Source organism: Carettochelys insculpta, chromosome 22 (genome assembly GCF_033958435.1).
Source record: "Carettochelys insculpta isolate YL-2023 chromosome 22, ASM3395843v1, whole genome shotgun sequence".
Taxonomy (NCBI): domain Eukaryota; kingdom Metazoa; phylum Chordata; order Testudines; family Carettochelyidae; genus Carettochelys; species Carettochelys insculpta.
The window spans coordinates 12,044,212-12,068,662 of record NC_134158.1 but is presented as its reverse complement, the minus strand read 5'-3'; the positions used below and the strand labels follow the sequence as shown (position 1 = coordinate 12,068,662).

The window sequence follows — 24,451 nt, the reverse complement described above, 5'->3', positions numbered from 1 at the left end:
GGAGATGGGGAATAGCTGGCGCTCTCCTGCATCCTACAGAGACTGACTGTGCAGCTGTTTTATTTGGTTCTCGCAGGGCTGCTCACATTCCCTGATAGTTTTCACTTTACTTGCACCAACTTCCAATTCCTGAGAAACTTTTACACTGCCTGCTTTGGACCCTTGCAGAGCACAGCCAGTGGTTTCACACTCAGGCAGGTCCTGGCCATCAGGAGCTGAAACAAACTTCTCCCCAGGCAAAGGGCTGCTCTGGTGCTTACAGACAAGCACCTTTCCTGTTCACTCTCCTCCACCTCACTCCCATTTTCTGCAGTCCCCACAGACGGGTCAGGAAAAGTTTCAGGGAAATTCTCTTCCTTAAGAGCTTCCCCAAACAATAACTTACCCCTGTCTGGCTCCACAGGGGCACTGCTCCCTTGAGCCACAACCAGCTCCTGGGTTTCACCTAAACCCAGGATCACTTCTGGCCCATTAGGCAGATTCCCACGTAATCCCCCTCCAGGCAGACAGCCAGTACCACCGGACAGAAGGTTAGGGTCCCTTTCCTCCCTTCTGCTACCAGCTCCTTTATCTTCATCAGTTAGCGTAACTCCATTGCCCGTCTGTTCTTGTGTCCTGGCGAGAGGATGACTCTGGTAGGACAGAGTCCTCTCACCCCCTCCCAGTAACACCTCAGCATCAGGCAAAGAACAAGTACCAGAATCGTCTGGTCTCTGGGATTCCCTGATGATACTAACTGGATTAGACCACGTTAAAGCATCATCCCCCCTGAGAGACACAGAGGCAGGCCCACTTCCCATCTGGGCTTCAGCTGCCCTCAGATCCAGCTCTGGGATCTTGGCTCCATCTCGAGCCCCCACAGGCTCAGGCAAAGGATTCACTTCCCCAGAAGCAGAAGCACTTTTCTTGCACCAAGGACCAGTGTCCTTATCAGGGATACCACTGCCCATCCCAGAGCCATTCCCTCTGCTCCAGCCCCCATGGCTGGATTCAGAGACACACCTGGAATGCTCTTTTCTGGTGGTTCCTTCTCCAGCCACCCCAGGCTGGGGAATCTTCCTCAGACAATGGGCTAGTTTCCTCATTGGCATCTTTTCCAAACGCAGGCTCTGCTCTCTCCCCAGGCTGCTGCTGCTGTTCAACACAGACAGACAATGGGAGACACTCTCTCCTTTGTCCCAGCCCCCCGGCTGGTCTCCACACACACACAGAAGGTGAAGCAGCTTCTCTCACAGACAACTTGCCATTCCCAGTGGATCAGCTGCTTTCCTGCACAGACACACAGGCACCTTCCTCGGCCCAGGCCTGGAAAACTCTTCGCAGGTCTGTCTTGGCCACTAGTAGATAATGGGTTGGAATCGCTCCTTCCCTCCTTGAGCTGTGGCAGGCCACTCGGTTCAGAGCTCCAGGCAGTCCAGGGTTCCCTGCCCCAATCCGGGCTCACCTCTGCAGGATTCTCCCCAGCCCTCAGCTCCGCCACTGTACATCCACGCTGCCTTGTCCAGCTTCTTTAATCTCGATTCGGTTTCCAGGTGCTGCCACTTCACAGCGGAGTTGCTGAGCATGGTTGCAGGCTCTCAGGCTGATGCCCTCTGCACCCCACGATTCCTGGAAGAATCCCTTCAGTGTGCCAGGCTTCTTGCGGGTCACAAGCTGCCCAGGGTTAGGCTGTAGGCCCCTCCGCCCTCTGGGACCGACTCCAACAGACTCCCAGCGGAACCCCTTCTTCAGTGCGACACCCGCTCTCAGGGACCATGAGCACACTGTCTTGGGAAGAACTCATTCAGCGTCAGCCTCCTCAGGGGTCACTTGTTCCTGGGGGTTGGGCTCTCGGCCCCTCCACCTTCTGGGACCGACTCCAACAGATTCCCAGGAGTAACCCCTCCTCGGGTGTGACACCCCCTCTCGAGGACCACGACCGCAATTGCTTGGGTTCGGCCGCAGGCCCCTCCGCCTTGGGGAACTGCACCTCACTGCCCTTCAGCACACCTGGGTCTCGCAGGCCCCACTTCTTCCGGGGCCCCGGTCACTTACTGCTGGATGCTCCATCCTCAGGGTGCAGAACATCCCACTCCTGACACCAGTGTGATGGGGTTCTGGGGTCCCCCAAGCTCTGCACCCCGGCCGTAGGCAGGAGAGTCTCTCACTTAGCAGGAGAACAGCGGGTTTATTAGCCGACAGGACACAGCATCGTACAGAGGAGTCAGTGCAGCTGGCAGAGACAGCCAGTCCAATCCATGTTGGGGAGAGGAGGCCCCGAGGGGCCCCCAGAGCTGGGGCCTTGCCCCCTCCTTTGTCTTTCTCTCCCTCAGCCCAGACTAACTGCTTCCAACTCCCAGTTCCAATTCAAACCCCTCAGGCTCCACCTCCTCCTTTGTCTGCAGTACAAAGGTGTTACCTGGTCGTCAAGGTTACCCTCAGCAGGAGCCCCACACCCTCTGTGAGCCACTCACACACACACAGGTATCCCCCACTCCATCACAGGGGGGCTGTGATGGAGCTAAAGTGGGGCACAAACCTCCGGTAGTACCCCGCCATCCCAATGAAGGCCTGGACCTGTTTCTTAGTCTGGGCTGTTGGCCAATCTCTGACAGCCTCCACTTTAGCTGGCTCTGGCTTTAAGCAGCCGCTGCCCACCTTGTGGCCCAGGTAGGTCACCTCAGCCATTCCCACCTTGCACTTCCCTGCCTTGATAGTCAGACCAGCCTTCTGGAGTTGGTCCAGCACCTGCTTGACCTGGGACACATGGTCCTCCCACGTCTGGCTGAAGATGCAAATGTCGTCCATGTAAGCCAGGGCAAAGCTCTCCATCCCTTTTAGTAGCTGGTCCCCCAGACGCTGGAAGGTAGCGGGTGCCCCCTTGAGGCCAAAGGGCAGGACCAGGAACTCGTAGAGCCCCACAGGGGTGATGAAAGCCGACTTGAGCCGGGCATCTTCGTCTAATGGCACTTGCCAGTACCCCTTGGTGAGGTCTATGGTGGTGAGGTAACGGGCTCCCCCCCAGCTTGTCTAAGAGGTCATCAGGCCTGGGCATGGGGTAGGCGTCCGATATGGTGATGGTGTTAAGCTTGCGATAGTCCACACAAAACCAAACAGACCCATCTTTTTTAGGGACTAACACCACGGGAGAGGCCCAGGGGCTGGACGAGGGTTGGATCACCCCCAGAGCCAGCATGTCTTCAACCTCCCGCTCTATGTCCTGAGCCGTCCTCCCTGTGGCTCTGAATGGCACACACTTGATAGGGGCGTGGGTGCCTGTCTCCATTCGGTGGACAGCCAGGTCAGTGCGTCCGGGTCTGTCCGAGAACAACCGCTGGTGTGAATGCAGCACCTCCTTGATCTCCGTCTGCTGGGCAGGGGTCAGCTGGTCTGACAGGGGAATAGACTCCAGCAAGGAGCCGGCTCCAGTCCCTTTGAGCAAATCCACCAAGGGATCATCCCCCTGCCCCTCCCAGTGCCTGCACACGGCCAGCACCAAGTTCTCCCTGTCCCAGTAAGGTTTCATCATGTTCACATGATAGACCCGATGGCTGTGGGCCCGGTTCGACAGTTCCACCACATAATTAAAGTCATTCAGCTGTTTGACGACCTTGAAGGGCCCATCCCAGGCCGCTTGCAGCTTGTTCCGCCGCACAGGTACAAGGACCATCACTTGATCCCCGGTGGCATAGGCTCGGGCCCGGGCGTTACGGTCATACCAGACCTTTTGCTTCCTTTGGGCCATGGAGAGGTTCTCCCTGGCCAGGCCCATGAGCTCGGTGAGTTTTTCCCGGAAGGTTAGTACGTACTGTACCACTGACTCCCCTTCAGGAGAGGCCGTCCCCTCCCACTCTTCTCTGAGCAAGTCCAAGGGTCCCCGTACCCTCCTTCCGTACAGCAGCTCAAACGGGGAGAACCCCGTGGATTCCTGGGGCACCTCCCTGTATGCAAACAGCAGGTGGGGTAAGTACTTGTCCCAGTCATGGGGGTATTGATTCATGAAGGTTCTCAGCATCTGCTTCAGAGTCCCATTGAACATCTCCACCAGCCCACTGGTCTGCGGGTGGTAGGCTGTGGCCCAGGTGTGCTGGACCCCACACTTGTCCCACAAGCTTTGCAGCAGGGCCGACATGAAGTTGGACCCCTGATCTGTGAGGACCTCCTTGGGGAACCCCACTCTGCTGAAAATGGACAGCAGTGCATCCGCCACTGTGTCAGCGTCGATAGAGGTCAAGGCCACTGCTTCTGGGTATCGCGTGGCAAAATCTACCACCACCAAAATATATTTCTTCCCCGAACGCGTTGCCTTGCTGAAGGGGCCCACTATGTCCATAGCCACTTTCTGGAAAGGCTCCTCTATGATGGGCAGTGGCCTCAGGGCAGCTTTCCCCTTGTCCCGGGTCTTCCCCACCCTCTGGCAGGGATCGCAGGACAGGCAATACAGACAGACAGCTGCAAAGATCCCTGGCCAAAAAAAGTTCTGTAACAACCTTCTCCTGGTGCGGTGGATCCCCTGGTGTCCTGCGAGCGGGATATCATGGGCTAGGTACAGCAGCCTGCGCCGGTACTTTTGGGGAACCACCAGTTGCCTCTGGACCTTCCATGGCTCCGCTTTGCGTTTGGGAGCCCATTCCCGGTACAGGAATCCTTTTTCCCACAGGAATCTCTCCCTGCAGCCCTCCCCCAGGTGGGGAGCTGGGCTGAGACTGGCCAGTTCCCTCAGCTTCTGCAAGGAGGGGTCTCTCTGCTGCTCTGCCTGGAACTCTTCAGCTGGGGCAGAGGCGGAAGCCACTTCCCCTTCCCTGCCTGGCTCCAGCACCCCTGGCCTGTGAGATCTGGTTTTTGGGGGCCCCCTTTCTCTCAGGGTTGGCCCCTGTGGCTTTGGCTGGGCATGTATCCCCGAATATGGGGAACGTACCCCTCGTTTTCTTTGGCTACTGGTCAAGACTAGGGCACGAGGGCGTTCACCTGGCCAGTTCTCCATGTCACCCCCCCATCAGTACATCCGCCGGCAAATGGCTGTGCATGCCCACCTCCTTGGGGCCTTCCTTGTGCCCCTATTTCAGGTGCACCCTCGCCATGGGCACCTTGAAAGGGGTCCCATCAATTCCTGTTACCGTCAGGTGGGAATTGAGTATCATGCGGCCCGGTGCCACCACCCCAGGTCGGGCCAGCGTCACGTCAGTTCCTAGCCTTGTCTACACGTGCACACTACTTTGAAGTAGCGGCACTAACTTCGAAATAGCGCCTGTCACGGCTACACGTGTTGGGCGCTATTTCGATGTTAACATCGACGTTAAGCAGCGAGACGTCGAAGCCGCTAACCCCATGAGGGGATGGGAATAGCGCCCTACTTCGACGTTCAATGTCGAAGTAGGGACCGTGTAGTCGTTGCGCATCCCGCAACTTTGAAATTGCTGGGTCCGCCATGGCGGCCATCAGCTGGGGGGTTGAGAGACGCTCTCTCTCCAGGCCCTGCGGGGCTCTATGGTCACCGTGTGCAGCAGCCCTTAGCCCAGGGCTTCTGGCTGCTGCTGCGGCAGCTGGGGATCCATGCTGCAGGCACAGGGTCTGCAACCAGTTGTCGGCTCTGTGGATCTTGTGTTGTTTAGTGCAACTGTGTCTGGGAGGGGCCCTTTAAGGGAGCGGCTTGCTGTTGAGTCCGCCCTGTGACCCTGTCTGCAGCTGTGCCTGGCACCCTTATTTCGATGTGTGCTACTGTGGCGTGTAGACGTTCCCTCGCAGCGCCTATTTCGATGTGGTGCTGCGCAACGTCAATGTTGAACGTCGACGTTGCCAGCCCTGGAGGACGTGTAGACGTTATTCATCGAAATAGCCTATTTCGATGTAGCGTTCATGTGTAGACGTAGCCCCTGTGTCCCAGAACCCCGTGACCTTTCTCCCGTCTACCTCGCGGGGTGTGAGAGACTCGCTCTGCAGAGGTAGTGCCGCCCCCACTCTGTAAACTGACCTCTGAGTATTTGGTCCTCCTGAGGAGCTGGTCTGTGGGGCGGACTCAGCCCAATCCAAGTACCCACTGTCAGCACCACCCGCCTTGGCTGCCAGCCCCTCTGGCTTCTGGGACTCCACCCAGTTGACTCCATGACCCCCCGGCCTGCTCAACCTGTCTGGGAGCTTGGGGCACTGGGCTGCTCTATGCCCCTTTCGCCCACAGCGATAACAGCCCGGGTTGTCTTGTGTCCCTCAGGTCGGCTGCTCCGTCCAGGCTCTGCTTGGCTCTCTGGGGGGTGGGTGGCTGGCCCCTCTTTCCTGGGCTCGCCCAAGAGGTGGTCCCCTCTGTCGTACAGTCAGGAACTGGTCTCTCTCAGATTCTCAATCTCTCCGGGACACCCTCTCTTTGTGGGGCTCATTTTCAAACCTGGCCCGGCTGTTGGTGAAGTCATTTGCCAGTTTCCCTGCATTGTGTGAGTCCCCAGGCCTCCGGTCCACGAGCCACACCCTCAGGTCAGGTGCGCACATCTCGTAGAATCGCTCCAGGACCGCCAGCTCGATCAGGTCCTCTACGGACTGGGCTCCCATTCCGTACGCCCACTTCTGGTAGTATTGCTTCAGGCGGGCGGTTGTATCTACGTAGGTTTCCTCTGGCCTCTTCTGCGCCTCCTGGAACCTCTTCTTGTACATCTCCGGAGTCAGCCCGAACTTATGCAGCAGGGCCTGTTTGACCCGTTCATAGTCCCCAGGCTGCAGCCCCTCCAGCTGGCTGAGCACCGCTGCGCCCTTCCGGCCCAGCAAGGGGGTGAGTTGCCGGAGCCACTCAGCTGGGGGAACCTCGTGCAGCTCACAGGCTCGCTCAAAGGCGGTAAGGAACTCGTCCATGTCCCCTGGGTCCTGACACTGGGCCAGCACACGCGTCTCCAAGTGACTGGCCACCCCGAGCCGTCTGGCCCTCTCCCCGCTTACCGCAGCTGGGGCCTCTTGGCATCTTGCCTCCGCCATGGCTCTCTCTCCTCCCGCTCTCGCTCTCTCATGCTCCCGCTCTCACTCTCTCTCCTCACGCTGTCTCTCTTGTAGCTGGCGCTCGTGCTCACGCTCTCTTTCTCGTTCCTGGCGCTCACGTTCCCTCTGCTGTTCCTGGGCTTCCAGTTCCTTTAATGTCACCTCGATCTCCAGCCGTCGCAGCTCTGCGGTGGGGGACTCTGCCCGCGATGGACCACCGGTAGCTGAGCGTGACCTGGCGGCACCATGTGTGTCTGACGGCGTCGAGCCCCTGCTGCTGTCGGAGAATCCGAAACGCTTCCCGACGGTGACCGGCCACTTCCTGCCGGGACAGGCTCTGCCCCCCCGGATCAGTCATTCTCTTCCAGCTGGGCAATCAGCTGGGCCTTGGTCGCCTTCCCCACGGTCAGGCCCCTCTCTCTGCACAGCCCCGCTAGCTCTGCCTTCAGGAGCCGGGTATAATCCATTTCCCCACCGTCTTCCGGGATATCCACTCACCAGCAGCAGCTGCAGGAATTGCTCTGTTCCCCCTCTGGCTTTTGTGAGGCTCCTTCCTTCTCCTGCGCTCAGTCAGCCGCTGCTGGGAGCTCATCCATGGGTGCAGTGCATCCCACTTCTGACACCAGTGTGATGGGGTTCAGGGGTCCCCCTGCACTGCACCCCGTCCACTGGCAGGAGTGACTCTCACTCAGCAGGTACAACAGGAGGTTTATTAGGCAACAGATGCCCAGTTTCTCACAGAAGTGTCAGTGCAGCAGTCAGAGACAGTCCTTCCAACCCGTCCTGGGGAGAGGAGCCCGAGGGGTGCCCCTCTGGGGTGTAGCTTCCCCCCTCACCCGGCTGGCTGCCTTCCAGCTCTCTCTTTCCACCAGCCTCTAACCACCGCCCCCGATTCAAACCCAGCTCAGCTCCTCCCTCCTCTGTGTTCAGGGCAGAGGTGTTACCTGCCAGCCTGGGTTATAGCCCCAGGGTCATCCTTAGCCGCTGGGAGCTGCTCTGCTTGTCACACACACATCCAGCCTGAGTCTCACACATGCACCCCCCCCACCCCATCACAATGGGGACCCCTGAACCCCATCACAACACCGGAGCTGCACCGTCGCGGGGCTGTTGGAGCGGCAGAGCCAGACCCTTGCGTTGCTGGGCAGCACGTGGTGAGAGCCAGCGGGACTGGCGCTGCTCTGGGGCCGGCTCTGGTTCTCACTGTCTCTCTCCCCCAGGTCAGCGTGGGCCTGGGCTGTGGTCTTCGCCAGCACCTTTGCTGCTTTCCTCACCCAGGCCTGCGACCACATCTGCATGGCCACCTTCTCCCAGAGCACCTGGACCTCTGCGGCTCCCACAGAGCAGGGGCCCTGAGCAGGCAGGGCTCAGGGAGCAGAGCGTAGGCAGGGACCCCACAGGCTGCACGGTGCCTGCTCTGGAGTCTGGTGCCTCTTGGGCTCCCTGCGGGGTTCGGAGCCATCCCTGGCTGCACTTCCCTCTACCCCAGTGACGCCACCTCCACTGACCACCGGCTGCCAACGCCGAGCTGAGGGGCTGCCGGGGCCACTCGTGCTGCTGCTGCCTTGGGAGAGGGGTCGGGGGGATCTCAGGGCTGGTGGCACCACCAGCCTGTTTACTGTGCCTGGCACCGGGGCGGGACTCCGCTGTGTCCCTGGCAGGTTTGGTTGGCTGTGTGTTGCTCATGCCCTGTACGTTCCCACCCTCTGGAGAGAGGCCATGTGGGTTCTCCCCACCTCTGAGTGCAGCCTACTGGGAATCCTGGGCTGTCTGAGCCACACGACCGCAGAATTTCTGCGCGGGTACCAGAAGCTGATGGCGTGGTGGCACTCTGGGCACCCTCCTGATGTCCTGGGCAAGGGGGCATGTGCATATTCCTCCGTGTGTGTGCTGGTAGCTCTCCTGGGTTGCCAAGCAGGTCTGCTGACCCCTGTGCTCACATCTCTGGGAGCACGGAGAGCCCAGTGTCCTGGCCGTATTTGGGGTGTCAGCCCCACCTGGAGTGGCCGGGGCGGTGGACACAGGCTCTTGTTGGCACAAAGCTCTAAGCCTGCTTGTGACTTGGCTCACCTGGCCCCTCTGCTGCCACTTCTGCTGTCTCAGGTATCTGCTTTATCTGGACCAGCCGCCCAGAGACCCTGGTCATCTCCCCACCCAAGGAGGAGTTTGAGATTGGCCAGGCCAAGGTAAGCAGGGGATGAGGGGACAGTCCCCGCTCTGCTGGGTGCGAGGCTGGGTCTACGCTTACCTTGAATACTGACAGCTGCGATGCAGTTTCCGGCACGCTGGTAGCATACCAAAAATGGATTTCGCAGCTGTCGCGATTTGCCCGGTCCTCACTGCAGAATGGCGCCAGGTGCGCTCATACCGCTGATGTGCCTTCGTCCTCGCGGCTTGCAAGGAATGCTGGGGTTGGCACTGACCCCAGGACGTGCACCCTGGAAGAGTGTAGATCAGCGTTTGATCTTCTGCGGTGAGCGTAGCCCAGCCTGAGCCTCTCCTCCTGCCCTATCTGCACTGGAGGCTCTTGGGGATGGGCTGCCCAGTGGGGGTAGCAGGGGTTTGTGGTGCTCTGGGCTCTGGTGTGCCAGGAGCTGTCTGGGGTCTGCCAGCCTCTCGCCCAGTCCCACAGGTTGGGGGAAGTGCTGTCTCGGTTCTGGACATGTGAGGGTGCCTGGGACTGGTCCTATCTGGGGCAGCTCTGGGATCCTCCTGCAGACCTGACCAAGCCAGCTTCACAGCAGCAGGCTGGCACCTCCCAATGGCCTCAAGGCAAAGGGTTTGCAGAGACTGGAGGCACAGAGAGCTGGTGCGAGACCCACGACCCACAGTCCAGAGCTGGTGCGGGAAGGGAAACCAAGGCAGTGGGTTCTGGTCTGGCTCAGGGCTGGAGCAGACAGGGGCTCCCTTCTCTTCCTGAGCTGCTCCTGTGCCTGAGTGGGAGCGTGAAGAGGTTAATCTGCAGGGTGCGGGGCGTGAATGGCCAGGGGGAGAGTGGCTGAGCAGGACAGGCGTGCATGCCCCATGCCAGCTGGGGCAGCATCTGGAACTTAAGCAGGTCCAGGAATCATGCCCTCGCTTCCTCCACCCTGCCTGGCAACCCCACCAGGGACAGGAGGAGCCGCTCGCGTCTGGCAATCCCAGAGACCCAGTTGTCCCTCAGGAGTCCCAAGACCTCCTGCTGTGCTCCCCAGCAGGTGTTCCACATCACCTCACTGACCCCGCAGGGTGGAGAAGCACTTTGTAGCCCTGGTCTGCTGGGGTCTTTCCGTGGGGCTGGCCCAGTCCTGCTCCCAGGCAGAAAGAGCTGGCTGGGCTCTTACAGGACAGCTGAAAATCAAGGGGCACAGCAGCCAGAGCAGGTGGGGTGGGGGGAAGAGCTGCCCCTGGCTGGACGGGGTCAGAAGAGGGAGCCAAGGCCAGGAGCCGTCCAGCTTGGCTGGCTCTTCAGGGCAGCAGCTGTGCCAGGCGACCCATCAGAGGTGGCTGATGGTGCTAAGCTTGGGCTGCCTGGTGCTCTGGACCAGCCCTCCCTAGGGTGCTGACTGGGCTGGTTTCCCTCTGGAGAGGGACAGGGCAGTGCTGGTGCCAGAGGTCCATAGGCTCGCCCCTGTGGAACTGGGGTGGGGAGTGTTGGGGCAAAAAAGCCAAGAACAGACCACCACTGGTCATTACCTACAGCCCCCAACTCAGACCACCGCAACACATTATTAAAGACCTACAACCTATCCTGAATCAGGATGCCACACTCCAGAAGGCCCTGGGTGACAGGCCTGTTCTCTCCTACAGACACCTCCCAACCTCATGAGGATTCTCACCAACAACCACAGTCTGTACCCCAGGAACACCAGTGCTGGGACTCTTCCTTGCAACAAAGCCCGCTGCCGGCTCTGTCCACATATCTATTCTGGAGATACCATCACTGGACCTAACCAGGTTACTCACAGAATCATGGGCACTTTCTCATGCTCCTCTACTAACATCACATATGCCATCATGTGCCAACAATGCCCAGATGCTCTGTATATTGGACAGACTTCAGACTCTCTCAGACAGAGTTAATGGGCACAAAACAGACATCAAAACACTCCTGATCCACAAACCAGTTAGTCTACATTTTAATGGAGTGGGCCATTCTGTTAATGACTTAAGAGTTTGCGTCTTATTGAAGAAGAATTTTCAGTCTGCTTTGGAAAGAGAAGCTGCTGAACTCTGTTTCATATTCAAATTTGACACATTAACACGCGGTTTGAACTCAGATGCAAATTTTCTGGGCCACTATGGGGTCTCTTTGGCTTAATCTAATTCTTGACTCCCCGCCCCCCCGCCGCCCTGCTCTCTGATTTGCTCACCTTGATAATTTTTTTCTGATTTGTCAACCTTGATTACTGTTTTTGGTTCTCTGTGCCGTAAATATTGAGTCTGGTCTGGTCTGGCTCTGGGCTGAAGAAGTGGGTCTGTCCCACGAAAGCTCCTCACCTAATAAATGATTTTGTTAGTCTTTCAAGTGCTACTGGACGGTTTTTCTGCCTTGGTAAAGGGGCCACGCCGGAGAGACCGGCTAGAGACCAGGTGCTGGCTGGGGCAGCCCCGGACCTGCCACTAGGTGGCAGGAGACTCCACGAAGTCTCCTGGGGAAACCCCCAGGTGCCCAGGTGAGTGCCGGCTGGTGAGCGGATCCCAGCCCTTTCAGGGGAGGAGGAGAGGGAAGCTGCCGGCTACGCTGGGGGCCCAGCCTGGCAAGGGAAGCACAGGATGGCTTGCACCTGGCAGCCTGGCCTTCCAGCACTGCTAACCACCTGTCCACCTTTCCTTGCCCAGGTGGTTCAGAAGTGTGGTCCCACTGCATGAGGCCCTGGCTGCTGCTGCCCAGCTCGCCAAGCAAGGTAAACAGCAGTCAGGGGACAGCAGCGAGCTGGCTCCCCATCCTCCCTGCCCCTTCCTCCTCCGAGCCTCTCTCCCTCCAGGCACCCACAGCCGCATTACCGACCCCTTCACAATCAAGCCCCTGGATGCTGCCTCCATAATCACCAGGGCCAGAGCTACTGGAGGGCGCCTCCTCACTGTGGAGGACCATTACAGGGAGGGTGGCTGCCTGTTGCCAGAGTCGGCCAGCACCAGGCAAGCCCAGCAGGTCATGGGCCAAAGCAGATCCGCTGGGCCAGGCGCAGAGAGTTGCGTCGTGCAGCCTGTCACAGACCGCACAGGTCTGGCTGCTCACCGGAGACAGTGGGAGGCTGTTGGGCCTTGAACAAACGGGCGTGAGCCAGCTGAGGATGGACAGGCCGGAAATGAGGCTCCTAGTCGTCACAGGGAGGGTGTGGGACAGAACCGGGGCAGGAGAGGGAGGGGACCCAGCCCATGAGCTGGGTCATTGGACAGGTGGCTGGGATGGGACTGGAAGGGATCTCCTGGGTCACAGAGCTGGCCTGTGCCAAGCCAGGGCTTGCTGGCAGCGTGGCACTAGAACCCAGCTGCCCTGAGGACGGCCTGTGGCAGGGCGTGAGTGCAGAAGAGGAAAAGAAGCCAGTTCTTTGCTGGGAAGGGGAGCCCATGACCCTTCTCTCTCTTTCCTAGGTGGCACTGGCCGCAGCTGTGGCTGGGGAACCTGGCAAGGTGCTCCAAAGCCTGGCAGTGGCAGGGGTGCCCTGGAGCGGCAAACCGGCTGAGCTCCTGGACCTCTGTGGGATCGGTGCCAAGAGCATCAGAGAGCCGTGAGGAGCACCTTTGCCAAGTAACGGGCCGGCCCCGGCCGGGGCGAGGAGCCCCAGCTGCTGTGCAGTCCCCTGCCGGCAGCCCCACTCCTCTGCTGCCCTCCTGTTCCCTGGGACCAAAGGGGCTGTGCCTCACTCCTGCCCAGAACCAGCTGCTTCTTCCTCTGCTTCACTTGCACCCTCCCCTCCCCTCCCCTCCCAGGGCTGAGTAATTTCCAGCACCCACGTGCCAGCCTGGGAGGGGCTTGCCAAAGGGTGGGTACCACGGCACCCAAGCAGCCCCCTCCCTGACTGTGCCCGACCTATCTCTGGGGCAGATAAGAGGGGCTGGGGGCAGGTGCTGCTAGGGACCAATCTGTACGAGTGCCACCTGAAGGGTGGGACCCCGGCTGCCCTTCTCGGCCCGCTGTGGGCAGGACGCAACTCAACGCCGCAGCCTCCCCTCCTCAGCGGCTCCCCGAGCGCTGCCCCGGCCTCAGGCGCTGAGCGCAACGACCACCCCCTGTGCTTCCCGAGGGAGGGCTTAAATGGTGCTGGCTCGGTGAGCAGCTGGGGAGGCTCTGGGGGGCTGCGGGGCAGTGCTGCGGGGGGGGGCTGTGGGGCAGCCCGGGGGAGAGGCTGGGGAGGCTGTGGGGCAGTGCAGGGGAGGCTGTGGGGCTGCGGGGGGAGCTGTGGGGCAGCCCGGGGGAGAGGCTGTGGAGGCTGTTAGGCTGCGGGGGAGGCTGTGGGGCTGTGGGGGGGGCTGTGGGGCAGCCCAGGGGAGAGGCTGGGGAAGCTGTGGGGCTGCGGGGGGGGCTGTGGGGCAGCCCGGGGGAGAGGCTGGGGAGGCTGTGGGGCAGCCCGGGGGAGAGGCTGGGGGGGCTGTGGGGCACTGCGGGGGGGGGGGCTGTGGGGCAGCCCGGGGGAGAGGCTGGGGGGGCTGTGGGGCACTGCGGGGGGGGGGCTGTGGGGCAGCCCGGGGGAGAGGCTGGGGGGGCTGTGGGGCACTGCGGGGGGGGGGCTGTGGGGCAGCCCGGGGGAGAGGCTGGGGGGGCTGTGGGGCACTGCGGGGGGGGGGGGCTGTGGGGCAGCCCGGGGGACAGGCTGGGGGACTGGGGGGGCGCGGGGGCAGCCCGGGGGGGGTCATGCCTGTAACCAGCCCCTCAGGCGCCCCGCAGCCCGGGCCGGGCTCCAGCCCTGAGGGGCAGGAGACGAGACGTCCCCCCCCCGCCCGCGGGCCTCGAGGGGCTGTTCGAGGTGGCACGTGCCCCCTCCTAGGAGGGGGAGGGCGGATCCCCGTCTAAGCCAATGGGAGACGAAAGCTCCGCGGAAGCTCGGCTTTATTGGCTTGGGAGCTGTCAATCAGCGGCTTCCAGCCGTTGGGCGGCTGGAGCTGGGGGGCTGGGACGCAGCCGTGAAGTCACCTCGCGCCCCGCGTTCGAGCGGGACGGGACTGGAAAGTGACCAATCAGGAGACAGGCTGAACGGGGCGGTGAAAGCTCGGCCAATCAGATGAGAAGACGTGCCGCAAGGGGCGAGGCCGCCGAAACACGACAACGGTCCCACCTATCGGCTGAGCGGCAGAAGGGCAGCGACCAATCGAAGAAGGAGAAGGGGCAGGACGCGGCGCTGCCCAGCCAATCAGGCCGGGGGGCGGGGCGGGCGCGGCGCGGCGCGCGAGGAATTTCAAACGGGGCGGGGCGGTGGCGCAGAGCGGAGCGAGCGGGCGGGGCGAGCCGAGGGCCCGGCCCGCGACTAGGCCCCCGCGGCTCAGAACGGGGCTGGCGACGCGCCCCGAGGGGGTGGGGCTACCGGCCCCGAACGCCTGCGCTGCCCCTCCCCCCCGCTGCTGCCCCCACCGCCACTTCCGGTCCCCGCTGCCCCCACGAGGCGCCTGGGAGCCCTGAGCCCCTTCCGGCTGCCCCGCTCCCGCCTCTCCGGCGGGCGGCAGCTGGGCCCCTCTGTGCTCCCTGCCGCTGCCCCCCAGCCGGCGGGGCGGGCATGTCGGGCCTGCGGCCGGTAACCGCCTCGTCCTGCGCGCTGGCTCTCGGCCCGCCCCGCGGTGCCCGCCACGGAGCTGAGCCCGCTGCCCCGGAGCCGGAGCCGGCGCTGGCGCGGGCGCGGGCGGAGGCGGAGCGCCTGGCGGCTGAGCTGCAGGAGGCGACGCAGGAGAAGGTCCAGGCTGCCCAGTACGGGCTGGCGGTGCTGGAGGAAAACCGGGAGCTCGCGCAGCGCTGTGGGGAGCTGGAGGGGCAGCTGGAGGGGCTCAGGGCGGAGCTGACCCAGCTGAAGGAGGTAAGTCGGGGGCGCACACAGCAGGGTCATCTTGGGCACCTCCCCGACCCCCGCGCTCATGGGTGTGCGCCCAGGTAGGGGTCAGCCCAGGCGCTGCTCGGGGGCGTGCAAAGGGGCGCTCTCGGGGGACACCACGAAGGCTGAATTGCTGAGAAAGGGGCCAGTAGGAGCCCAGGATTGGGGTTTTTTTTACTGACATGGTACAACAAACAAGGCCAAAGCAGTTTCTTTGCATCGCAACCAGAACCCTGGTTCCTAGGGATGGGTGGTTCCTTACAGCCAGCCTCGTTGTGTAAAAGGAGCTTCCAGTCCCAGAGAGCTCGCCACGCCTGCGCCCAGGCTGCACAGAATCCAAACTGGGCTCTTGACAATCCTTTAGTCTCTGAAGTCCGCAGGTTTGTTTGTAAAGGAAAGGTGGGGTTTGAAAGAGATCTCCCAAGTCAGATAAAAAGTAAAACTTAAAATTTTTGGAGATGCACATCTCCTAGGACTGGAAGGGATCTCGTCTAGTCCAGTCCCCTGCCCTCTTGGCAGGACCAAGCACCGTCCCTGACATCTATTTGCCCCAGATCCCTAAATGGCCTTCTCAGGGATTGAGCTCACAAGCCCAGATTTAGCAGGCCAATGCTCAAACCACTGAGGTATCCCTACCCTCACAGATACACCAATTGCACAGTCTTAGTTCAGGTTTAAAGCAGCAGTGGAACAAACATCTGGCTGAAATGTGGTCTCAGGCTACTTGGACAGACCTCAGCCTCCTTGTTAGCACGTGCCCCTTGGCATCAGCCAGAGATGTGAGGAGGAAAGAGGCAAAATGAAGGTTTACCCAGGGCCCCTTTCTGCCAGGTGGAGGGACTCCCATTGTTCTGATAGTGGTAAAGTACAGCAATGAGAAGGGGCTGAGAATAACGTGGGCAAGTCACGTGCCCATAATTCTCGTTCTCAGAGTCCATTCAGTGCAGCTGGGCATTCCCTGTGCTTCCTTGCGAGTGGTGTCTCTTTGGAATGGTCCCTTCGCAGCGGGCTAGCTAAATATCTCTCCCATGTTTCCCTGAAACAGATATTTGAAATGCACCCGTGTCGTCAGTTTTCGCGACTAGAAACGTAGAAGTGATAAGTCGGTATAAACAGAACAGGCACCGTACTTTTTCATAGCTGTTCCAGATTTGTAACGAATACGTAACGTTGGTCATAAGGGTCCATACAGATCACTGTATGTTAATCAAATAACCACCTGGGGAGGGCCCCCCCTCCTTGTGTGGGCCCCCACGTGTGTTCCCAGAATGGGTCAACGTGCTCTGCATGCATGTGCCCAGAATGGGATCAGCCTTGCGCGTTGCTGGTGGAGGCCCCCGTGCCTCGTGCGTGCTCACTGCACTAGGCGTTCTGCTGAGTGGGTAGCATGGCTGATCCACCCCCATCCCAACCATCTCTGCCTGGCAGGCCCTGGCTGAGTGCCACAGCAGCCACAAGCGGGCGACAGTGGCTGGGGAGAGCAGGGAGGAGAGCCTCTTGCGGGAGGCTGCAGCCAAGGAGGCTCAGTTGCTCGCCCGCCTTGAGGAGCAGCAGGGGGAGATGAGGCAGCTGCGATGCCAGCTGAGCAATGCAGGTGCTGAGAGAGAGAGGCTGAGCGCTGCCCTGCAGGACCTGCACCAGGTGAGTCCCCTGTTCCTGGCATCCTGTCCAGTTCCACCGCTGTGGGTCCAACAGCTCCCGCCCCACAGAGCGTGGCTCAGAGTAAGGGTGTCTCTGTCACGGGCCCCTGGGAGGACCTGTTCAGTGAGCCGGACCCCTCGGGGTCTCCCTTGCGCCCCCATTCCAGGACCAGTCAGGCTGCATTCATGCCTGCGTCGTTCATGCTTATGCCAGCTCTGACCTTTCCCCAAAGCCTTGTTACCCATCTGGGGTAAGCAGGGCGCATCCAGGACCGAGTTTCCATTCTGCTGCACCCTCCTATCCCCAACCATGCTCGTTTAGCGCTGTGGGGTGGGAAAGCCAGGGGGCTTGGCACCCCCTAGTGCCTGGAGTCCATAGTACCCCTGGGCTGTGCCATTGCTGGGGATCTTGGGCCTTTTCCCCCTCCTGCCCCCTGGAGACACTGGTGGCGCCTTTCCCCTAGGAGTGCCAGGCCCTAGAGGCAGAGAAGCTCCAGCTGCGGGAGGAGCTGAAGCAGCGCAAGAGCCGGGAGATGCAGCAGCTGCAGGACTGCGCTGAGCTGGAGGAGGAGAACATCTCCCTGCAGAAGCAGGTGTCGGTGCTCAAGGGCAGCCAGGTACCTCCCACCCAGCCCCTTGGGCTGCAGACTCTCTGAGAGCTGCCTTGTGGGGTGGTTGGGCTGGGGTGGTCTCCTGGGGCCCCTGAGCTTGGGGAGCTTGGAGATTGTGTCTCGCTGGGGACGAGGCGTGGCCTGCGGGGAGGGAAAGGCTTGGGGGGGCAGCAGCCGTGTTCCTCTGAGCTCTTCCCTGCGTTTGTGCACCCCGCATGTGCCCCGCACCCCCAGCAGAAGCTCCCCAGCTGGCTGGGGGCGCTCTGCTCCTCGGCTGGCAGCACGGAAACCTCCTGAGCGGCCAGGTGCACAGCTCACAGAGAACTGAGCTCTGCTCTCTGCCACCCCACCAAGGGCACTCTGGGGAGAGCTCCTGGGAGTCTGGGTTCCCAGAGCCAGCCAGGGAGAGGACCTGGCCCCCAGCCTCCCCTGCTCAACCCCATCAGCTCCTGCAGCCCTCCCAGAGGCAGAGAGCGCTCAGGAGCTGCGGCCTCTGCAGGTGGAGCTCGAGGCCCTGAAGCATGAGCTGCGTCGCGGGCAGGAGGCAGCAGCCCAGGCTGGGGCCCAGCTGGAGGAGCTGGGCCAATTGCGGGAGCTGGCGGAGCGCCAGCGGGAGGAGGCGCTGGAGGCGCTGGCTGTGGAGCGGGAGCAGCGGCGGGAGCTGGCCGCCTGCTCCAGGGGCCGGCCTGGCTCGCTGGGCAGCCTGCAGGCTGGACTGGAGGAGCTGAGCCAGGATGAGGAGCTGGACAGCGGCTTTGCCAATGGCAGCACCGATGCAGGGGCGTTGGGGGAGCTGGTGTCCGCCCAGCCTGCGCCCAGCCTCGTGGCTGATCTCTTCAGTGAGCTCAGCCTGGCAGAGATGCACAAGCTTCAGCAGCAGCTGCTCCAGGTCAGGGCGGGGCCTGGGCGTCCCTGTTACCCAGGGCTTGGGCTTGCGGGAGGAGTCCCCAGCTGCTCCAGGGCACGGGAGGGCCTCAGTGTCTCATGTGCGGTGGAGGGGTCTGGAGGCCTGCTCTGTCTTGAGGGCCTGCCCCCCACCTCCCCTGCTGTGGCTCAGATCCTGGGGCTGAGGAAGGGCTGAACTGTGGGAGAGCCCATTGGCAGGGTAAAGAGGGGCTTGGCCTCTACCAATGGGGGGTCCGATTGGCAGGAGCTGCTGGGGTGGCCTTCAGTTAACCCCTTCGTTGTCCCCACCCTCTGCCCATTAAGGGGATCGTTTAACACGACCGGAAGCAGCTTCCCCTGGTCGTAGGTCAGGCTGAAGTGGGGCTGGGTTCCAGCCAGTGTGAACGGGAATCCGTGGGTCACATCCTTAACAGAAGTGGAGTCTGCTGAGCGCCGTCGCGCCTGTCCGCCAGTGTCTGCGGGGGCGGCACAGAGCAGGAAGCTGCTCACATCCCACATCCTGCTGCAGCCGCTCCTCTCTCCCCTTCCCCCTCAGCGCCTCTTGACATCTGCACCTGGGCCATGCCAGGGAACGCTGCGTGAGACCATGGTGCCAGCTCTGGCATTGCCTACTGGGAGCTTCCTACCCCAGCCTCTGTGTCTGGCTCCCAGCAGGTCTGGGAGCCCCTGATGAGGGGGTCCAGCCCGCTGGGGCTTTCCACCTTGTGCCTTAGGAGCTGCGGTGCTGCCCTTCTGACTTCAGTCAAAGCCACAGAGCACTGGGAAATGTTGTGTGAGAGCCCCGGGGCAACAGGGGAGTTGCTGGGCAAAGCGAGAGCCAGTCACTAAGCAGACAACCGTGGGCCCAAGGGACCCCCTCTTCCCAGAGGCCCCAGGCGCCCAGCCCTATGCTCACAGCCCTGCCGTCTCTCCTCTAGGTGGAGCGGGAGAGAGCCTCCCTGGCAGCCAACCTGCAGGCGGCCCAGCATCAGCTGGCCAGCACCAGCGAGGCCTTGACAGACCAGCAGAAGCGCAACGGCCGCCTCCTGGAACAGCTTAGGGACAGGCCAGCATCCCCGGACCCCCAGCCCTGGCAGGACCAGGTGGGGCAGCTGGAGGGGAAGCTGCAGGCCTCCAGTAAGCTGGCAGCCGAACTGCAGGCCCAGCTGGGCCAGGCCCAGGAGGAGCTGCTGGGGCTGACGGAGGAAGTGGCCGCCCTCTACCACCACGTGTGTGCCTCGCATGGCTGGACGCCGCAGCGGGTGGTGCTGGATTATTACCGGCACGGCTGCAGCGCCAGGAGGCCATCAGGCAGAAGGGAATCCGCAGGCCAGCCCCAGCCTGAACCAGGGGCAGGGCTTTGTGGGAACCAGTCACCCCCCAGGGAGCCCCTCAATGTTTGCAACCTGGCAGCAGTGCTGCGGGAGCAGCTGGGGCACTTGCAGGGGGCACTGGCCCTGTGGCGGCAGCGGCCCCCTGGGCAGGGCCCTCCCACAGCTGAGCTGGAGCGGGACAAGGAGGCACTGGCCGAAGAGGTGCTGAAGCTCCACTCCTTGCTGAGCACCAAGCGGGAGCAGGTCGCCACGCTGCGCACTGTGCTGAAGGCCACCAAGCAGGTGCGCGTGCTGCAGGGTTTGATGGGCACCTGGCCACCCCCTCTTCCGCCGGGGAGCAGCGCGCCTGCAGACGGAGCTGTGCTCAGAGAGCGCAGCTGTGTCCAGGTGCAGGGGGAGGGCGCAGGCTCTCTGGGTTTCAGCCCTGCCCCCCTCAGACAGCAGAGGGTGTGGGGGTGCCTGGGCAGAACAGCTTCTGGCTCTCAGCTCCCACCTGCCCCAGAGAGTAGAGGATCGGGGGGGCACAGCGCCCAGCTCTCAGCCGCCCTGTTTCTGCAGACAGCAGAGGTGGCCCTCTCCAACCTGCGGGGGCAGTATGAGGGGGAGAAGGCCCTGCTGTCAGACACCATGCGCAAGCTGCACCGTGAGCTGAAGGCCCTCAAGGAGGATGCCGCCACCTTTTCCTCCCTGCGTGCCATGTTTGCCAGCAGGTGAGGGGCATCCCCAGCTGGGCCAAGCACTGCCCCTGCCACCCGGGCGGTGCGGGGCAGCGAGCTGGGGGCAGGCAGGGCCCCCAGCTGACCCCTGTCCCTACAGGTGTGACCAGTATGTGTCCCAGCTGGATGAGATGCAGCGACAGCTGGCTGTGGCAGAGGATGAGAAAAAGACCTTGAGCTCTCTGCTGCGCATGGCCATCCAGCAGAAGCTGGCACTCACCCAGCGCTTGGAGAGCCTGGAAGCCCCAGCCCGCAGCACCAGGGCCAGAGCTCGCAGCACCAGGAGCACAGTGGTACGGTGGGGGGAGGGCAGCCTGTTACCCTGCCCCCTTTGGGGCTGGCACAAAACCAGGTGGATCTCTGGAGGGTCTAGCTGCACCCTGTGGCCACTGGGGCTAGAAGTGTCCCTCTAGTGCCCCAGCAGCGGTAGCTCGGCTTACCAGCCGGGGGAGGTTGCTGTGCTCCTGCCCCCTGGCAGAGCCCTTGCTGGGTTGGGGCTGAGGTGCCCAGGAGCACAGGGTCCGACGGCAAGATCCATCCAGCAGCCTCTCTGGCTGCTCATCTAGCTGCGGGGCATGTGCCAGGTCAGGGGAGCTGGCAAGCTGCCCAGGCTGTCTGCCTGGGGCAATGGGATGGTCCCCTTCACTCTGCTTTGAGAGTAACTAAGCTTTCCCAACACAGCACTGACTGTGGGCGCCCCCTCCAGCGGAGCCAGCACCAGGCTTGGCAGTGCCTATCGCCGCCTGGCCCGGAACCGGCACTGGCACCCTCCTGGCAGTGCCCTTCACCTCACCCAAGCCAGCTCAGAGCTGGCCCTGGGCCTGGCAGTGCCCTTCGCTACCTCACCAGCCCTAGGCCCTGCCTTCCAAGCTGTGAATTGCCACCTGGCCTCTGCCACAGCTGTGCCTTACCGCTCGACCACTGCCTCGGGGCCAGAGCACGCATCAGCCTGTGCCTTGCCCAGCGCCTGAGCTGCCCTTCTGCCGTCCTGGGGGTGGCTCAGCGCCCTCCCGCCCAGGAGCATCTTGCTGCAGAGCCAGCCCTGATGTTAGAGGCCCCCAGCCTCTGCCCTTTCGGGCACTGCCTTCTCTCACTGCGCCATTTGCACTTGGAGCTGCTGATCTCAGGGGCCTGGCTGGGGCGGATACAGAGATGGGCCTGTGCTGTATCCCCTGAGCGCAGACAAGTGACCAGGGACCTTGTACTTTGCCTCCCATTAAACAGCTTTGTTTTCTCAGGTGTGGGCCTGTGGTACAGTGAAATCTGTGGGGCTGCTGTGGGCCCAGGGCCCTATGGCACAGCTAGTGTCACCCACTACACAGCTGTAGCATGTGGGGGGAAAGTAGGGGCAGGCCTTTGCTTCAGGCTCTGGAGCCCAGTCGCTGCACAGACACCCTGCTCAACATACTGATAGCTTTATGCTTCCTCTGCCCCGCACCACTGCTGGGGCAGGGACTCTGTTGTCCTGGTGCTGCACGTTCCCGCCCCCCGGTTGCACAGCTCCACTCTTCCTAGGGCTGCTCCTGGGCTGCAGCAGTGGAAGGGGGGAGGAAACCGAGGCTGCCGGCAGGCTGTCTGCCCTTGCTCATGCGGCAGGCCTGGTTCCCTGCCGCACCCTCAAGCTGGGGCTAGAGCCTGGCAGCTCGGCTCCCAGCCATCCCTGCATGTGTCTGGTGGAGAGGAAATGAGGCTGTGCAGCCTGGGGTGGGCTTGGTCCAGACAGGGCCTTGGCAGGGGTGGGATGACTCAACCCTGGCTGAGAACATGGATGGGGGGAGGAGGCTGTTGGGCTGGATGCTGTGCAGCTCTCCCTGCACAGCCTGGTCAGGGCAGCCTGTCCTCCCGGGTGCTGCCCAGCCCTCCTTGAAAGGGCTCTCTGCAGCTCCTGGGCTGACCCTGCGGGGAGCTGGGGCCAGAACCCAGGTGTCCCGCACTCTGCCCCTGCTCACAGCTGAGGGCCAGGCTCTCTTGTGCTCTAACAGGCTGACCCTCTTCCATTCCCACAACTGGGGAAAGGGGTTTGCTGCCCCTGCCGGGCTCTGGCGGGGTCTGCACCTCCTGTCTTACGCAACCCCACCATGTGCCTGCTCCCTGTTATGCTTATAAGCAGCACCCGGGATCCTGTTGGAGGGATGAGGTCAGGCCAGTGTGTTCATCAACACAGCCACAGCGTTGTCATATAGGCATATGATGCTCAGGCTGGCTCAAGTCAGCCGTACAGGCCCAGCGAAGCTGAGTGAGTGAGTGCAGAGTTGGATTCTTCGGACTCCTCCGAGGCTTGGCCTGCAGCTGAGCTCTGAGCCCAGAGGCAAGAGCTGCTCTTGTACGCGCGAGTTCCCAGCGGAGTCAGGGTTTGCAGTGTGCTGCTGCATTCGGCCTCGCCAGGAGGGGTTCCGCGGTGGCGGTCATCAGGCTGCCCGTCCTTGTCTGTGTGCTTCCACAGGGGGTCTGTCTCCAGGGTTCATCAGTGCTGCTAGTTTGTGATGAGGTTCAAGGGTCCCTAAGTTCTGCCACCCTTCACTCTGCAGCATGAAGTGACTGGCACAGGTGGAGGAGCAGGTTTACTAGGTGCCAGAGCTGCGGTGTGCTACAGACTTGGCAGCAGAACACCCAGGAATGTTGTGTCTGACCCATGGTGGGGGGAGGAGAGTCCCCTCCCCGCACCCTCGGCCGGGAGCCCCTGCCTGCTTTTTTCTCCAGCCTCCCCTCGCTGTTGCCCATCTCTAATTCAAAGCCAGCCTGCCTCTTCCCTGCTCTGTGTGGGGCCAGAGGTGTCACCCAGCTGCCTAGGTTAGAGTCGCCGGGGGTCAGCTGCAGCATGGCGCTCACGCCTCCCTCCTGCTACATCTCACGTTCAGTTCAGCATCTTTCCTCCTTGGCTGCTGAGTGGCCAGAGTATCCCAGCCTGGGTACCAACATCCAGGCAAGTCGCTATGCTGTAGGGTGCCACGTTTGCCAGGCTCGGGGTGAATTGTGCAAACAGCTGGAGCCCCACACAGGTGGCCAGGGCTCCTTGCAGCAGCTCTGGTGTGTTGTGCTGCCTGGTGGCAACAGCCGTGCCGCATAGCCGGCCTGGGCACCGCACCCTGGCAATGCTGGTGCTGCTCGGGCGGCTACAGCACCTTACACAGTACGTCGGCAACACCAGCGCCACAGGCGCTACGGTGGCTTGGGCCCTGCCGGGGCCAACGAGCCGCTGGAATAATGAAATGTGCGAATGTTAAGTTTGCAAAGGGCAGGGCCTTGCTGCAATGGTACACGTCACGCTTTGGTCTTATAACCAAAAATACGCAGTTTTGTGCCCTCACCAGCTCCCTCCCCAGCCTTGCCCAACGGGCCCCTCAGAACCTGCTGCTGGGCTGTGTCCTGGTGCCAGGCCAGGGGCCCCCCAGAACCAGCCTGGGAGTGAGTGGCGTGTCCTGGCATCAGCTGCAGGGGGGTGGAGGTCAGGTCCCAGGGTCAGACCAGGGGCTTCTGTAGCCCGTGCCCACCCTGCAGGGGCCATGCTGTAGCCCAAGGGGAGGGGTCCCTGTGTAACTGGGCCCCTGCTTCCCTTGGTGAGGCTGGGTCTCAGCCGGGCTGCTCCCCCCATTTGTCAGCCCCTGGAAGGTCCTCACTCCCATTTCACAACCTTCTGCTCCCACCAGCTGAAATTCTGCTGTACGAGAGCCCAGCATGTCTGCTCCACCTGGGACGCCCGGGTTCTCCCCTGCCCTTGGAAACAGGATGCCTGGGTTATCTCCTGGGCTCTGGGAGGGGAGTGGGGGCTGGTGGGTCAGAGCAGGTTGGAGGGTTCCTGGGAGCCCAGTCTTGGTTCTCTCCTGGCTCTGGGAAAAGAGAGCAGTCAGTGAGGGGCTGGTGGATGGAGCAGGTCTGGGAGCTGGGCCTGGGTTCTCTCTCTGGCTCTGGAAGGGGAGGGCAGCCAGTGGGGGCAGCTGAGTAGAGCAGAGGGGTTAGGACACAGGACATCGGGGTTCTCGCTGGCTCTGGGAGGGGTGTGGGGGCTGGAGGGTGTGATAGGACGGGGTTTCTGGGCACAGCTAGAGAAATCAATCCAGGGAAACCTTGCTTAAAATCTGGGCCATTTGCAGCCCCAGGCTGGGATTTACTTCTGACTAAGTGTGATGGGGTTCTGGGGTCCCCCAAGCTCTGCACCCCATCCGCAGGCAGGAGAGTCTCTCACTCAGCAGTAAAACAGCAGGTTCATTAGCCGACAGGACACAGCATCGTACAGAGGAGTCAGTACAGCCGGCAGAGACAGCCAGTCCAATCCATGTTGGGGGGAGGACGCCCCGAGGGGCCCCCAGAGCCGGGGCCTTGCCCCCT

The 24,451-nt window shown here is 62.0% G+C and overlaps 1 protein-coding gene across 3 annotated transcripts; it reads left to right on the top strand.

The window, feature by feature from the left end:
• The first annotated feature begins 14,629 nt into the window (after positions 1 to 14,629).
• Positions 14,630 to 21,359, top strand: LOC142024451 (protein bicaudal D homolog 2-like). 3 transcript variants are annotated; one of them, XM_075016468.1, is made up of 7 exons: positions 14,630 to 14,924; positions 16,368 to 16,580; positions 17,044 to 17,196; positions 17,690 to 18,079; positions 19,014 to 19,691; positions 19,968 to 20,119; positions 20,226 to 21,359. In XM_075016468.1, exons 1-7 carry the CDS (start codon positions 14,631 to 14,633, stop codon positions 20,536 to 20,538), a joined length of 2,193 nt encoding a protein of 730 aa, XP_074872569.1. In that variant the 5' UTR covers position 14,630; the 3' UTR covers positions 20,539 to 21,359. The 3 variants fall into 3 exon arrangements, with proteins under 3 accessions (XP_074872569.1, XP_074872568.1, XP_074872567.1); XM_075016467.1 differs by having other exon boundaries at positions 19,014 to 20,119; XM_075016466.1 differs by lacking the exon at positions 14,630 to 14,924 and having other exon boundaries at positions 14,953 to 16,580; positions 19,014 to 20,119; positions 20,226 to 20,418; positions 20,807 to 21,359.
• The last annotated feature ends 3,092 nt before the right edge of the window (positions 21,360 to 24,451 follow it).

Bases quoted from the DNA above. Each gene is read 5' to 3' on its own strand.
- LOC142024451 (XM_075016467.1), top strand. From the start codon at position 14,631: ATGTCGGGCCTGCGGCCGGTAACCGCCTCGTCCTGCGCGCTGGCTCTC. The intron at 14,925-16,367 runs GTAAGTCGGGGG...TCTGCCTGGCAG, and splicing joins AGCTGACCCAGCTGAAGGAG to GCCCTGGCTGAGTGCCACAG. The intron at 17,197-17,689 runs GTACCTCCCACC...CGGCCTCTGCAG, and splicing joins CGGTGCTCAAGGGCAGCCAG to GTGGAGCTCGAGGCCCTGAA.